This window comes from Cyprinus carpio, chromosome A1 (assembly GCF_018340385.1).
Source record: "Cyprinus carpio isolate SPL01 chromosome A1, ASM1834038v1, whole genome shotgun sequence".
NCBI classification, from domain to species: domain Eukaryota; kingdom Metazoa; phylum Chordata; class Actinopteri; order Cypriniformes; family Cyprinidae; genus Cyprinus; species Cyprinus carpio.
In genome coordinates, this window is record NC_056572.1 from 19,066,637 (window position 1) to 19,081,436 (window position 14,800).

The 14,800-nt window shown below is 34.5% G+C and overlaps 2 protein-coding genes across 4 annotated transcripts in view; one reads left to right on the plus strand and one right to left on the minus strand.

Moving 5' to 3' along the window:
* The first annotated feature begins 1,236 nt into the window (after positions 1–1,236).
* Positions 1,237–3,808, plus strand: LOC109093927 (ras-related protein Rab-9A-like). The gene is made up of 2 exons (XM_042756601.1): positions 1,237–1,519; positions 2,453–3,808. Exon 2 carries the CDS (start codon positions 2,489–2,491, stop codon positions 3,092–3,094), a length of 606 nt encoding a protein of 201 aa, XP_042612535.1. The 5' UTR covers positions 1,237–1,519; positions 2,453–2,488; the 3' UTR covers positions 3,095–3,808.
* Positions 3,809–4,543: 735 nt separating this feature from the next.
* The window catches only part of LOC109093936 (neuronal membrane glycoprotein M6-b-like), a 45,804-nt gene continuing 35,547 nt past the window's right edge, over positions 4,544–14,800 (minus strand). For 2 of the 3 annotated variants that reach the window (XM_019107606.2, XM_019107600.2), the window contains exons 2-7: positions 12,656–12,842; positions 11,843–11,999; positions 10,582–10,750; positions 10,188–10,261; positions 9,370–9,435; positions 4,544–6,366 (exon numbers count right to left, since the gene is read on the minus strand). In XM_019107606.2, the coding sequence (XP_018963151.1) occupies positions 6,211–6,366; positions 9,370–9,435; positions 10,188–10,261; positions 10,582–10,750; positions 11,843–11,999; positions 12,656–12,842 (809 nt within the window). In that variant the 3' untranslated portion in view covers positions 4,544–6,210. Of the gene's footprint in view, positions 6,367–8,289; positions 9,096–9,369; positions 9,436–10,187; positions 10,262–10,581; positions 10,751–11,842; positions 12,000–12,655; positions 12,843–14,800 lie in introns of those variants that run through there. The other variant, XM_019107613.2, reaches the window with a different exon arrangement.

Sequence of the window (14,800 nt, forward strand, 5' to 3'; positions counted from 1 at the left end):
TGTGTGCGTTACAGTGAAGCAGCGCATTAGATTACAACATAGACTGTATAAAAAGATTAGAATGGCGATTTACTTAGCTGTACAATAAGCGGTTTAAAACGTACATTCTCCCGTACAATTTCGAGCATCCAGTAATATAATCACACACGTCTTGTGGAGTGCTTTCGGAGTATGTATTTATTTGTAATTTTAACTGTTTGGAAACAGAGCATAAATGTGGAAGTCACAAAGAAGTCATAAATGTGACAAAGATTTTTTATCCTGTTGCGCCCTCTATAGGACCAGCGACTAGTCAACGTCAAGTTTAAAGCGTCACGGCAGCTCATTGAAGTCGACCAGTCGACTAATCGATTAGTTGGTGCAACCCCTACTCACAGTATGATAATAACTACTGTATTACTGGTAATTTCTAACTCCACATTCTCTGACATCTCTTTCAGAGATCATGAGTTTGGTTTTTGCTACTCTATTTATGACTCTGACCACAGTTTAAACTAAATGAATGCATGAGAACCAGTAATGTTACTTTCAGATCACCCAAAAATGGGGAAGCACAACCCATGCAGCATAAGCCAAATGTGATCTTTTGTCTAGGCTCAGCAAACATGTGACAGAAAGTGTGCCACATGCAGAGAGCATGTGACCTGGTAATCCGCCCAAAATGGGGTCCAAAGGCTGATTTCTTTGGATGCCTCAGTCCAAAGAATGTATTTTATGCACACAGATACTGTATCTCACTCAACAATGTTGAGCATGAACACATTTGTAATGAAAAAGACAGGTCTTCAATGTGGAATGGTCCACATGGGAAAATAAATTTTATGTCATGTTGTTATGACATATTATCTCTTGGTATGTTTAGAATAATTACAGGTTTAACCTCACCTTGAACCTTATGTTTGATTCAGTGCTTTCAGGCAAGCTATAGCCTACAAAAAAATACACTTAAACAGTTTTATTACTATGGTATTTGTATAGCTGCTCAAAACAACATTCCACGTTTTAGATATGATGAGGCAAACATTATTGTAATCTTTAAGATTACATTATGTCCTCTTGCACAAGTTCTAACAAGCATAAGCTTTATGATGTAATGACATGTTGATATAATCTTGTGTACACGAGAGAATTTGTGCAACCAGCAGGGAAAACATTTGGTTAGTGACTCGCTCATAATGGCATCCTCAGTCAGATACGGTTAATAATTAATATCAAATGGCAACCAAATATTAAGGGGAAAGACACTTAAAAGAGAACATATTTAATTTACAATGAACCTTTCAGCTATTGTTTTCTGTATCAGGCTGACCTAACTTCATTCATTTCAGTGTTGTTTTATTAACCTGATTTCACGTTACATGTCTTATATATGAGTATTGGGTCATAAGAGCTTCAGTAGCTGTTTGGCCAGCCCAGGGCGCCATGTCTTGGACACGCTCCATACGGGTTTAGATGCTTGCACTTTACGGAATGGCGCTGCTAGCAAAGCACTTCGATACTCATTGCGGAATTCTTAACGGTAATGTACTATTTTTAAGCTAGCGCAACAAACGTTTGACATGTACATAGCCTAATTCAATGTATAGAAATTACCTCTAAATATCTGCCGGTTTGATCATGTGATTGAATGGAATGCAGCCACTGAAGCCATGTCTTGCCACAACATTACATTTACATTTGACGATTTGCTTAACGACGAGAAAACAGTCGCATTGTAACAGTTGTTCAGCTTGTCATTGATTAACTATCAAGTAAAAATGGGCTCGTCTTCAGCCTACGTCGCACTCCAATATGTTTTCTGCTGTAATGGCATGAACAGCGCTGTCTGGTTGTTAAATGTTTGCTATAAAATAGCAGCCCAGGCTTACATTTCATCTAGCTTTACATCGTAAATCTATCATTTCCTACAGTTCTTAAACATGTTCGGACTGGCTCGTTGTCAGTGTGATTCTGTAGTGAAAATGTTAGGGGACGTAATAAGTCCAACTTTGATTACACTGTGATTGCTTAAATTGTAAGTTTTATTATTTATTATCATATACAAGTTATGAGGACAGGACGATCTGTCAAGATGTGTCTCACATGATCAGCGCTTCCGGCTCCAGTGAATGGACTCCTGTCACAGGACATTACTAAACACAATTATTACTATCTCTGTGATGAGCAATGTTTGGAGACAAAGGGTGTATCAGAACTCCATTATAAAGATACCAGTAACTTTAACCCGAGCCATGCTGATTTTATGTCACGCTGGCATTAAAAGGTATTTTAGGCTAGTAGGTTACTCTGAAAATCACCATGAGGCATATTTTCTAGAAACAGCCTCTTTTACCTCAGCGCTCACAAAAATCCTACTTTAACACTTTTCTATGGTTGGCCTACATTTAGTTCAATTCAAAGTGAATAGTCGTGCGTTTCAAAGCTTGTTAATTCTGTTTAATTTTCATTTCAGGTCTGTAGGTGAGGTAATCTATGAAAGTTCTTGATCATGACCACCAAGTCGTCTTTGTTAAAGGTGATTCTGCTGGGGGATGGTGGTGTGGGAAAGTCCTCCCTCATGAACCGGTATGTCTCCAACAAGTTTGATTCCCATCTATTCCACACGATTGGCGTAGAGTTCTTAAACAAAGAGCTGGAGGTGGATGGTCACACGGTCACTCTACAAATCTGGGACACAGCAGGCCAGGAGAGGTTCAGAAGTCTCCGAACGCCTTTTTACCGTGGTTCTGACTGCTGTCTGCTTACGTTTAGTGTGGATGATAATCAAAGTTTCTTGAACCTCAACAACTGGAAGAAAGAGTTTGCATTCTATGCAAATGTCAGGGACCCAGAGAAATTTCCGCTTGTCGTTCTAGGAAACAAAGTAGATGTGACAGAGCGTCAGGTGTCAATGGAAGATGCTCAAAGGTGGTGTCAAGAGAATGGTGGATATCCATACTTTGAAACAAGCGCAAAGGATGCCACGAATGTCTCAGCTGCATTTGAGGAAGCAGTTAGACGTGTGCTTTCATCTGAAGATCGTGCAGAACACCTGCTGCCCACAGACACTGTTGACTTGTGCAGGAAGCCACGGGCGAATGGCTCATGCTGTTGATGTTGTGTAGTGATATGAACACAACTGAAACACTCATTTGTTAGTGAAAAAAAAAAAGCAAACTCATAAGTTCTCAACAGCAGATGCCAGAAAAAGTTATTGTGTGCAGTGTGCAAATTTTGGTACATAATTTTTGTCATTGCAGAGTTACAACATCTCAGACACTTGCTCTGAACAATGAAAATGCAAGAGATCACTGAGATGCTTTAGTTTTAGCACTCTCACTAGTTTTAATGTTAACACAGTGGAGAAATAAAAGTCAGCTGTTACACTCATGAACACTAGAACATATTCAAATGTGTTTTGTCTCATTTTCTAATGTTGTGCTACTTTAAGTGCCTTTAGCACTGGTTTCTTTGTTTGCCTTATTTAACAACCTTGCATTATAAGATCATTTTTGGAATGTCTTTGAGTCATGAAGTGTGGTTTTGTAGCATATTTGTAAATATATTTTGTATTAATTACCACTTTAATTTCAACAGGCTTTGAATCCCTTATTGGGGTAACAGTTTATTTTTTAAATATATAAAAACTGAGTACTGAATTTATACCATTCTAAGACATTTAAGGGTTAATTTTATTTTACATGGACATAATTTCAGTGTCACAAAATGATTCTTATAATAATCCTGCATGCTAATCTGAAATTGCTACATTTGTTTGTATTAAATATTTAATTGAAATATTGCTGAATTAAAAGAATTTGATTATTAATTATCCTCTTCAATGTTTTTATTTATAGTTAAACTAACCACAATTTTATTTCGGTGCAATGAAAAGATAAATTTGCTGAAAAGATGTACTGTAGATGAGTTTGTTCATAGGAACAGATTTGGAGTTATTAAGCATTACAACTTCGGTGCATGTCTCCTTAATCAAAGAAACCTGATACAGCTCATCAGCTCATGATGGGGTGCCCAGTCCTGTACCTGGAGATATACCTTCCTGCAAAATTCCTGCAGGTAGGTATATCTCCAGGTACAGGATTATGCAGCCCTGCTCTGTCCATTATATTGCTTTATCCAGTGAAAATGTCTTGTCTGAATCAGGAGAGAAATATGCACAGATCAAGCACCGTTCACAAGTGAATACAGTCCAAAACATGTGAGAGGACAACAGGGACTGTTTCACTGGAGGAAGTGTTATTATGGATTAAGTACTATATTAGTCAGAAGCAACGAATTTTAAGTTAAAATGTCTTGATCAACACTGAACAATTCCTTTAAGGACAAAAATATGACATCATGTTCTCATTCCTACACCAGGTGGCGCAACTAGAAAAAAAAATACACATTTTAAATGCGCAAGCTGCAGAAGGATTCAAAATAGAAATGATGACGTTACCTTGCAGTGCAGTTAAGTTGTAAGTCCATATTGCCAAGATATGAAAATTAATCTCTTGCACAGGTGATTTTTAAAAAAATAATAATACATACAAAAGTCAATCAATCATATAGATCATAGAAAATATTTTACTAGAGAAGGTTACAAAAATCACTATACAGGATTCATAAAACATCTGACTTAAAATCGACTATGAAACATCTAAGAGTACAATTTCCAATAACATACAGTGGTTTGTTTGTTTTTCGGGGAGGTGGGACACTGTCAATTGTAGTTCATTAGAACAATGGACTACACATCACTTACAGTACTTTAAAACAAAATGAAATATCTCTCCTTCATGCAATAATCAATGAACAATAGAACATCCAGGCACACATCTTCTTTTCCAAAAACAAGGGTAATCAACATCTTACACATCCCTCTAAGCTCCTTTTAACAGAATTGAACATACAGCAAGAAACAGCATATAACTGGTATTAAACAATTGTATATGTGGACAATACTAACATGCTTATACAATATTTACAGAGACATTACAGAGAAGAATTATTTTAGTTAAAAGACAGATTAATAAAAAGTCATATTGTAAAAGTAGTAATAGAAAGAGAGAGAGACCAGTTAGGAAAAAGATACACTGCAAAAACAAGGCTGCATTATTTGACTGTAAATTCGAACCATTTTCAGTTTCACGTCCACATAGCAATGTCACAATCATCTCATTAAACTCGTGGTAAACATCAATCTTGCCATAAGAACAAATTCTAAAAGACTGAAAAATATCTAGATTTATCAACAAAACTGATGGAAAGTATAGCTTTGAAGGTAGTTTCTATTAGACATTATTAGTAGTAATTAATTTAGCATTAGATAATTTTTTTTCATTAAACATCTAAATTGTTCTGCCTTCATTGTTCAATTAAATTATTCAGATACTATTTTCAGAATATTATTTTGAAGGTTGAGTACTTGATAATACTTGACAGCTTTGAGAAAACGTCCTTCCACTGTATGTGCATATGTGTTTGTGTGTGTTAATATACCTGCTTATTATTACAAGATTAGTGCAATTCGTCAATAACCGGTTTTGTCCCCCACTCCCTCCAAAAATAAAGTAATAAAGAGAACTGGAAAAAGAGGTGAATTCAGACATCTAATATAGCCATAGAGACCAGAGAAAGGTTTTAGATAAACAGGCATTTTCAATACACAACCTGGCACCCATAAGAAAAAGAAAAAAAAAACATTCATTCACTTTCACACATTTCTATATATTTATATAGTATAAAACACCAAAAAAAGGAAGTTCCTGCAAAATGTCTGAGAAGTTAGTGCACAAAGTCTATCAAGTAAGCAGCGCTTCACCAAGACAATGCATCATAAAACCAAACATAACCTAGTTATAACCATGACTCTACACTGTACATACACTTTCTACCAATTCAAAAATACTTGCAAAATGACAGTACAATACTAGAATACATACACTTTTATACCAGTGGTAATTTCTACCAAGAAGTAGACGAGCAAAACACTTCATTAATTGCATGATTCCACTCATCATTTGTTACAGATGTTCAATAACTTGTCTGACATGTTTCATCATGATTATAACCAACTTATACCACTATTATGATGTATAGTCAGGATAGCGCAGCGCTTAGCAGTGTTAGTTTGCGTAGTGTTTCATTTGAGGGTGGCAGGTGTGTGTGTGTGGTCTAGAGCAGGTTAGATATACAGTAGGTGGGGTAGATCAGAATTGGGAGAACTGTTTATGAGTAGGAGGAGTTCAGACCCTCCTTGGAGCGTGACTGCACATCCTGCAGCTCTTGATCATCTCTGGTTTTGATGTCCTGGTAGGCATGAGTCTGCTGACACAGTCCCTTGAGATAGGCCCAGTTTGCTGCCAGGATCATCAGGTAGTGGATCTGTGGACCGCAGAGAAGGGGAGGAGACAGACAAAATAGACAGAGAGGGATAAAGACAGAGGAAGAAACAGTTGGAGGGAAGGATTAGTCATCAGTGGGTTAGTTAGCCAAAGCCAAGTATAAGAGTTAAGACAGTATTAATTAGTTATTATTTAGAATCACTAAAGAAACTAAATCTAAGTGAATTGTTATACCTGCACCACACAGAAATCAATATAAGTTGATCGGAATACATTGAAAAAAAATGGACCAACTTTATATTATTTATTTATTATTTATTTACATTTTAATTAAATAATATATATGGTTCACTGTATATCTTTAGACATAAGGTATAATATAATATTTATTGTGATGTCTTTTAAAAATATGCGTTATATGTTCTATTATAAACTTTTGTGTCTTAAACTTGAACTAAAACGATATGTGTATATATTAGGGGTGTAACGGTACACAAACATGATGGTTTGGTATGTACCTCGGTTTTGACGTCACGGTTTGCTATGGTTTCGGTACAGCAGGGGGAAAAAAACTAAACATAAAATTGCTTTAAAAAAAAAAAAAAAGTAAACAGTGGTTCAATAAAACAAAATTTAAATAGCTCTTTCTTTAAATAAATTCTATTATAATTAAAGTTTTCTTAGGGATAAAAATCTACCTTAGATTAACTATAGAGAGCTCTTTTACATTACTATAAGGTTAACTATAACAATTACTATAAGGTTACAATTACCAACAGAGCCCAAACTTTAGTTTAATTACTATTTATTTTTAAATATAATAATTAACACTCAACTTAAAAAAAATATATATGCAAACATGTAAATTGCACATAATGCAGTTTTTGAATTAAATTCTAAATTATAAAAATTGTATTTGTTGTTGAAATATACATAATATAAACAGTGGGTGTCTTGACTTGATTCATAATAAATTTATTTAAACATAAATAATTAAGACATCACTAACAGGTAAAATTAAATGAGTATATAGTCTAATATTTCACAAAATAAATAAAATAGATTTAATTTCTCTGGTGAACTAACGCGCTGTGGACACTGATGACTTGCCTGAGGTAAATGAAATGCTACGTAACATTTCGTTTACAAGCTGTTTTACTGAAGTCTTTCTGTGGTTAAAATACTGTAACATGTACTGTTACACCCCTATTATATTTTATATATAAAACCTTATTTTTTTATTTCAGCTAGTTGCCATAGGGCAATATTTCTCATTTTCATTTAGTTTATCTTGATGTACTAAAATAACTAAAATTAAACTGAAAAAAAAATGTATGAAAACTACATTTAAGAAAACAAACAAACAAGAAACCAAAACAAAAGAGCAATGACAACTAAGAAAAACACAAAACAAAATTACTAAAACTAATTAAAATACAGAAAATATATATATAAAAAAATTTAACTAATTCCAAGTATTAATTAAAAACTACAATAGTATCTCAATGACACCACAATAACCCTGGTGTCAAGCAAAAAAACTGTTTAAACAAAATAAATAAATAAATAAAAATAAAAATTCTACGCAAGTACTATTTGGTTTTATACAAACTGAACAAAAAAGGTTTTTTGATTTCTGATTAGAACAAGATAAAAATGTACGTTAAATTACATGGTCGTTGTACTTTTTTCAGTGTATCTGTCATCACATGAAATCTGGTTATTTCATAAATTAGCAAATAAAAGATGAAGTAAAAACTATTGATATCCAAAGGAATGTAAAAACTAAAAACTATCAAATAAAGAGAAACAAACTTCTCCACAATTATTTTTTTATTTCTGAAAACAGGAACTATACTGCACTGAGAATAATACAAAATGCAAAAACTATATGCTGTCTGTATATAATAGTATATTTAGTATATTCAATATTAAACAATATTAAACTAAATAGTAGTTGGACGTATCTAAAAACAAAGGCTCTGAAAGACAATGGCATTTTTAGAGTCAATTCTATTACTCCAAAACATCTCATAAGGAGTTAAAAAGTACAGTCACACCCTTCACAGGTACATGTAGCATAGAGTAAAAGTTTATGAGCACAAACACAACATTCCTAATATCCTTCATAACAGCAACAACTATGCCCTTCTCATCTACTGTACTTGACTTGCATTTTCTATCTGACTGGATTCTGGACTACGGGTGCCTCAGGGTGGATATGATCCAATGGAGAGACATCATTACCAAATAGTACTATTTTTATTTAATTTTAATCCTGTCCATTAGGTGTTGTTAGACTGTCAAAGAGTTACATTCTCACTACTAAAGTCATTTTCTGATAAACTGTAAATAAACTACATTATTCTGGATTGTGCATATGCTATACTTTATTTGAATTTGTACCTAGATAAAAAAGTATATAAAACACTGAGTATGATGTAATGTGCTTGTTTTGTTAAGAGATCACACCATGTCAAATTAGTACAGAAACACAAACATACAAATGATTTGAACATTAGACAATACAGTTAATATGCACTACACTGTCTATACATTAAGGCCCGTGCTATGAACTAATAGCTCTCAATTTATTTCTCTCCTTTGCCTATTTCTTGACCTCTTTCACTCACTCAGTTCATCCTTCTCTCACTTTCTCTCTCTGTCTCTGAGAGCAACAAAAGCTCAAAACTTAGTGGTGCCACTGTGGTCGTAGCTCTTAAACTTCAACACTGCAAAGTTATACGTTGTGGCCATCACATAGATGAGCTGAATGGAAGAGAGACAAACCAGTGGGTGAGACCAAACATAGATGTACAACCACATCTCTCGAAAACAGAAATTACAGTTGTTCAATCTGTGCCTAAAAAGAGTCTAAACTGATGACAGGATTTAAGAATATAGCATTATATTGTACCAATTTCTTTTCATAGAGCAATTCTTTCCTAAGCTAATTTTCAACATCAATGATTCTAGATATGAAATAGCTAAGAAAGCAATAATGAAATGAACAAGTGAACAAATGAACATCACAAACTCTTACCAGTGCAATCACAGTGGCTCCAGCTCCAGCACAAGCAACGATATAAAGATGGTAGGATAAATAGAACTGTAATGAAAAGAGTTTAAGAAGTCCGTTAAACATAACTAACACAGAGCTACACAACGTGCCTCACAAAAATGTAATATATTTCTCATTCAAAATAAAATGTACCTGTCATACCTTAAAAAAGTATATTTTCTGAAGTAAACATGTTTTACATTGCTCTGGTCTGTCAAGATTATACAAGTCAACGCTCCTTAAAAGTCTGTCTTTAACCCTAAAAAGCCTACTGTATCATAAGTGATACGCAGGGCATGATCAAAATTTGCTGTCAAAGCTGTTGCAAACAATCTAATACTTGCCTTCTGTTGTCTAACTGATAATTGATAATTGTACAAACATTCACTTACAGTTTTGTTTTCTTTTATATTAGCTGAGAAATCTTTACTATATTATCCATCAGCCTTCTGAGGAATGTTTAATCTTCACTGTATTGCATTGCCTTATATGTTTTGAAACTACAGAGCTTTGATTATTAAAAAACAAACAAACAAAAAAAAAATCATTCTTTCAGGCATATTATTGGATTTAGCATATAGAGACATCTGATATTCATATTTTTTAAATTTAAATAGTCTGCTATCAGTGTATCATACCATATGAGCCATAAAAGCCATTTTGTCCAACGTTTCAACAAACTGTTCCATAAAAAACTATTATTTCATGTGTCAGGCTTTACAGATATAAACATGAAAAATAATAGATCTTCCTGACAGTGCATATGTGGTGATCTTCAGGGACAAATGAGGTTTCTGTACCTCACTAGTATTGCAGATGTCGCTTAGCGTGGAGCCACAGGCTTTACCAGGAGTAGCGTTCCATGGGATGATTCCTGAAAATGATTATATGCATTTCATACATTAATCTAAAAGATACAAGGACTACTAAAGCAATGAATAATTACAGATTATTAAATCTATATACACATTCATTTTCCCACTAGTAGGGATTTCAGTAAATGCCAGAAAAGGAAACATCTGATTGTACTTGTAAAAGGAAGTGTACACTAGTTAGCTTTGACAGATTTATCTCAACAGCTACATTCCATTTGAATAACTCACTCCCTACACTGTAAAGTGATGTTAATTTTGCAACTAAATATAAACAAATATTATCCACTGGTTCACGATTAAAGATGGTCAAAATTTTTACCATACTGCCGCACATCAACACAGATGTTGTCCACAGAGGTGAGATTGGCAATAGGGGACTTCATGGCTCCACATGTGGTCCACATGTTATAAAACAGGAAAACGGGCACCGCAGAAAAGCCAAAAATGCCCAGCCATCCCAATCCCAGAATGTAGGTGAGGAACACGAACTTTAAAAAAAAAGAGAGAGAGACAGAAGGTTGTGGCAGTTAGCTCCTCATTCTCACATATCCATTCAATATCCATATCTCTAATTTCATGATGACTAGAATAATCCCGTAGTTTTTAAATCCTGCAGTGCATACAGTATGAATGTGACCCAGAATCATGACCTATTTACCGCCAGATCACCTTAGATGTGTTGCCACTTGATTATCACAGTCACTCTTGTGAACATATGTTTTTCCAGAATAACACATGACACATGCATATATGGCCTAAAGGCTTAAAAGATGGATGCTACTGGACAGCTGCAGCTATTAAAGCAATGAGGCACACAGCACTGATCGTGCCAGATCTGTCCTCAAGGGTTGGGGTTGGCCTATGTATGTGTAGTGGGCGTATGTGTGTGTGAATGTGCCAAGTGCCATGTTTATGGTTGGGAGGAAATGCATTTGCAGAGCATAAATGTTTATATAATTATGTGTAAGAGTATGTCAAACGCACTTGGGGTGATATTTCTGCAAATGCATTTTACAAGTTTCATTCGCAACAGTTCGCAAAGTGAGTGGCCCTAAAGAGCTTATGTTCAATCACATTTGAAAATAATGTACCATCTACACTAAACCCTACCGTAAATATAACTGCAAACGTGAGATAAAAACACATTTGCTGAAGCAATGATGTCATTTTAGCTTACTTCTACAAGTCTTTGAGCAGGATTCATAATTGAGCTCTATAAATCACAAGTACAAAGTCATACAAGTGATGCAAACATCAAAATGTGTTTTTACAAATCGTGCGTTATGGTAAAAATGTCTGAAGTCATAATAGCAGTACTGTGCAAGGAACTGTGTGAAAACAAGCGTTTATAAATCAGTAACCTACCATCATACTTTAATCATATTTTGTGTGAAAAGGAATAAAAGTTGTCTGTGTATTAATGCCTCTAGTGTCATTTTAGCTGGAAACTTGAACTGAAATGTATGTGTTGGTACGTTTTTGGAGTTGCAGAAACCTAGGTAGAGAAATTATTATATATATTTTTTTAAATAGCCTGGTGTATTTGTATGTCCATGCTTGTCTGTGCGCCCTGGCCTCACCATGGCACTGATGCAGCGTCCACACACAGTGGTCTTGAACTCGCTGTGCATCTCTTTGACAGCACTGGTTGTGTAGAAGCCCTCGGCCAACAGGATGATGCCGTACAAGAAGAAGAAACAGGCAATTCCATAGATGATGTACTGCAAAATCTGAACCCTGTATAACAAAACGTTTAGCTATAGTGAACATATTGATGTGAGAGATAGGCATAAATCTCTTAACATTATCCAATACTTCTATAGAGAAACAGAGATAATAACATTTTTGATTTTCTGATTCTTCTGGCTCTTGATCCTTTCAAATTCACATGCATGACAGGTCCAAGTTTAGATGAAATGATACCAAAGTAAAGTCATAGTTTATTTCAAAACAAATTTACCAGAGTTCATGCTCAGTAAACAATGGTGGTAGTGATTAATTTTAATTTTATGTGGGGATACAGATGTACTCCTGGCAGATTTTTACAGTGGTAATGTGTATATGGCACAGGGCCACTGACAGTAAAATGTACACAGGAAATAAAAGGTAATTTCCTAGTAAAGCTCCAGATGAAATGATGGAACAGAAAGTACTGCCACTTATTTGCTGGCCTTCTAGAGGTCATTACTCACCACATACTTATCCCTCGTACATGTCGTGGACAGAAAACGATTAACTCAAAATTAACTTTTTTCCCTTTCATCTCCAAAAGTATGCCTCTAATAATCATCGTAACTCACAGTAGTAATCTAAATAAAGAACAACTATCACTGGAAAGTTATTATTTATGGTATTTGGTGTATTTTAATGGCTGTTTATACAAACACACTTACACATCAGTGAGAGTAGCGTGGTCAGAGGTGATGCGAGAAAAGTGGTTTTCCACCATGGTCACAGTGCCTGTAAGTGCCACATGGCCACAGCCGCAGAACAGAGCCACACCCGAAAAGCACAAGATGGTGGCCACCAAAGAGGCGTAGGGGACGCCACCCAGACACTTGATGCAACACTCGAGGCAGCCTGTAGGGGGAGAAAGTAAGATTACATGTTTTGTCGTAATTCACTATAGTAACTGCTAGTTTCTCTTACTTTGATTTTTTAATTCTTTGATCACACACACACACACACACACACACACACACACACACATATATATATATATATATATATATATATATAAATATATATATATATATTTTTTTTTTTTTCATTACATGTCTGTTGGATTAAATAGATAAATCTGTCCTTCAATGCGCAGCAGTTCTCACTTTCCCTCACCAAAGATTGCATGATCATGTGAAGAACTGATACACACAAGGTTGGCTCAAAGTTTAATGGACATACATACAGTTCAAATGCTCTTCTTATCATGCCTATTCATATGTGACCCTGGAACACAAAACCAGTCAATTTAACCAAATAAGTCTCAATTTGTTGAGATTTATAGATCATCTGAAAGCTGAATAAATAAGCTTTCCATTAAGGTACAGTATGGTTTATTAGGATCGTAAATAATTTGGTCGAGATACAACTATTTGAATATCTGGAATCTGAGGGTGCAAAAAAATCTAAATACTGAGAAAATCGCCTTTGAATTTGCCCAAATTAATTCTTAACAATGCATATTACTAATCAAAAATTAAGTTTTTATATATTTACAGTAGAAATTTACAAAATATCTTCATGGAACATGATCTTTAACTTAATATCCTAATGATTTTTGGCATAAAAGAAAAATCTATAATTTTGATGAACAAAGACTTTCAAATTGAAATTCTTTTCTATGACTCCCTTAGACTCTCCCAAGGCCCGTTAACCTTGTGAAAGCAGTTACATTTGAAACATGACACATAGCTCATATCATAGGAGAGAGTTATTTCACAAACAGTTATCTAAGTCAAAGGAGAAATGCTGTGAAGAGATTGGAGTTACGGAGTACTGTACAGAAATCAATGGAACATGATCAACCAGGGCCCACAACAATAACCTGCACCGGGGCTCCGCATATCCTAGCTATGTCTATCTTTTATATTTACTTATATAATATCAACATGGATGGGTGTACATGCACATGACATATATCCAAAAATGTATTACACATACATACACATATTTGTATGGGCTGGAAATATATACGCTACTATATGAAATTGTTCCAATTTCTAATAGGGTTCATATATGTTTTACTTCATATGACAATATATTTCATATGTAATATATGTACATTTGTGTAAGGGTACTAGGACTTGTATTTGCAGTGCCACTTTCAGAAAAATAGAAAAAATGTCCTCCTTTATAAAATGCAAAATTCAACATTTAGAATAATTTGGAAATACTTGGGAAAACATATTTCTGTTCTCACTTAAGCACTTCCCTTTTAAAATGTGAACATGTCAATCCTAATATATACTTTATACATGCCTTCTATAAAGAATGAGGAATAGTCTGCGTGCAGTCATTTTGTTCTCTGCCTATTTATCTTCTTTCAGAGACATTAAACAACACCAACTCCCCCACATGCATGAATAATTCATATTAGATTGACTACAACTTATGATCTTATAAGACATCTATGGTACACAGAAAAAGAGTGTTGAATGTCTGTCTGATGAACTAGATTTTGATGTAACTACACAGTGATGGTACAGATGGTATTTTATTTTAATAATAAATAAATTATTTATTTATTTGTATAGAACAAGTATAATACTTTAATATATGGATTTTTACCAGATTAAATGTACCAAATGACCATGGTAGATACCCCCACCACCCCAAAAAACAAAAAAAAAAAAAAAAAACAATGGCAATAGCATTTTTTTGTGCTTGTTTTGCAAGTGTACTAAAGTTTGAGGGCTAAATGTGTTTGCAGCTGTTGGTTTGAGGCTTTTTGCACAATTTAAGAGCAACATTGGCCTCTTATATAATCCAAACAAGATGAATGTTTGTACGAGTAAAGATAACTGATGTAAGAAAAC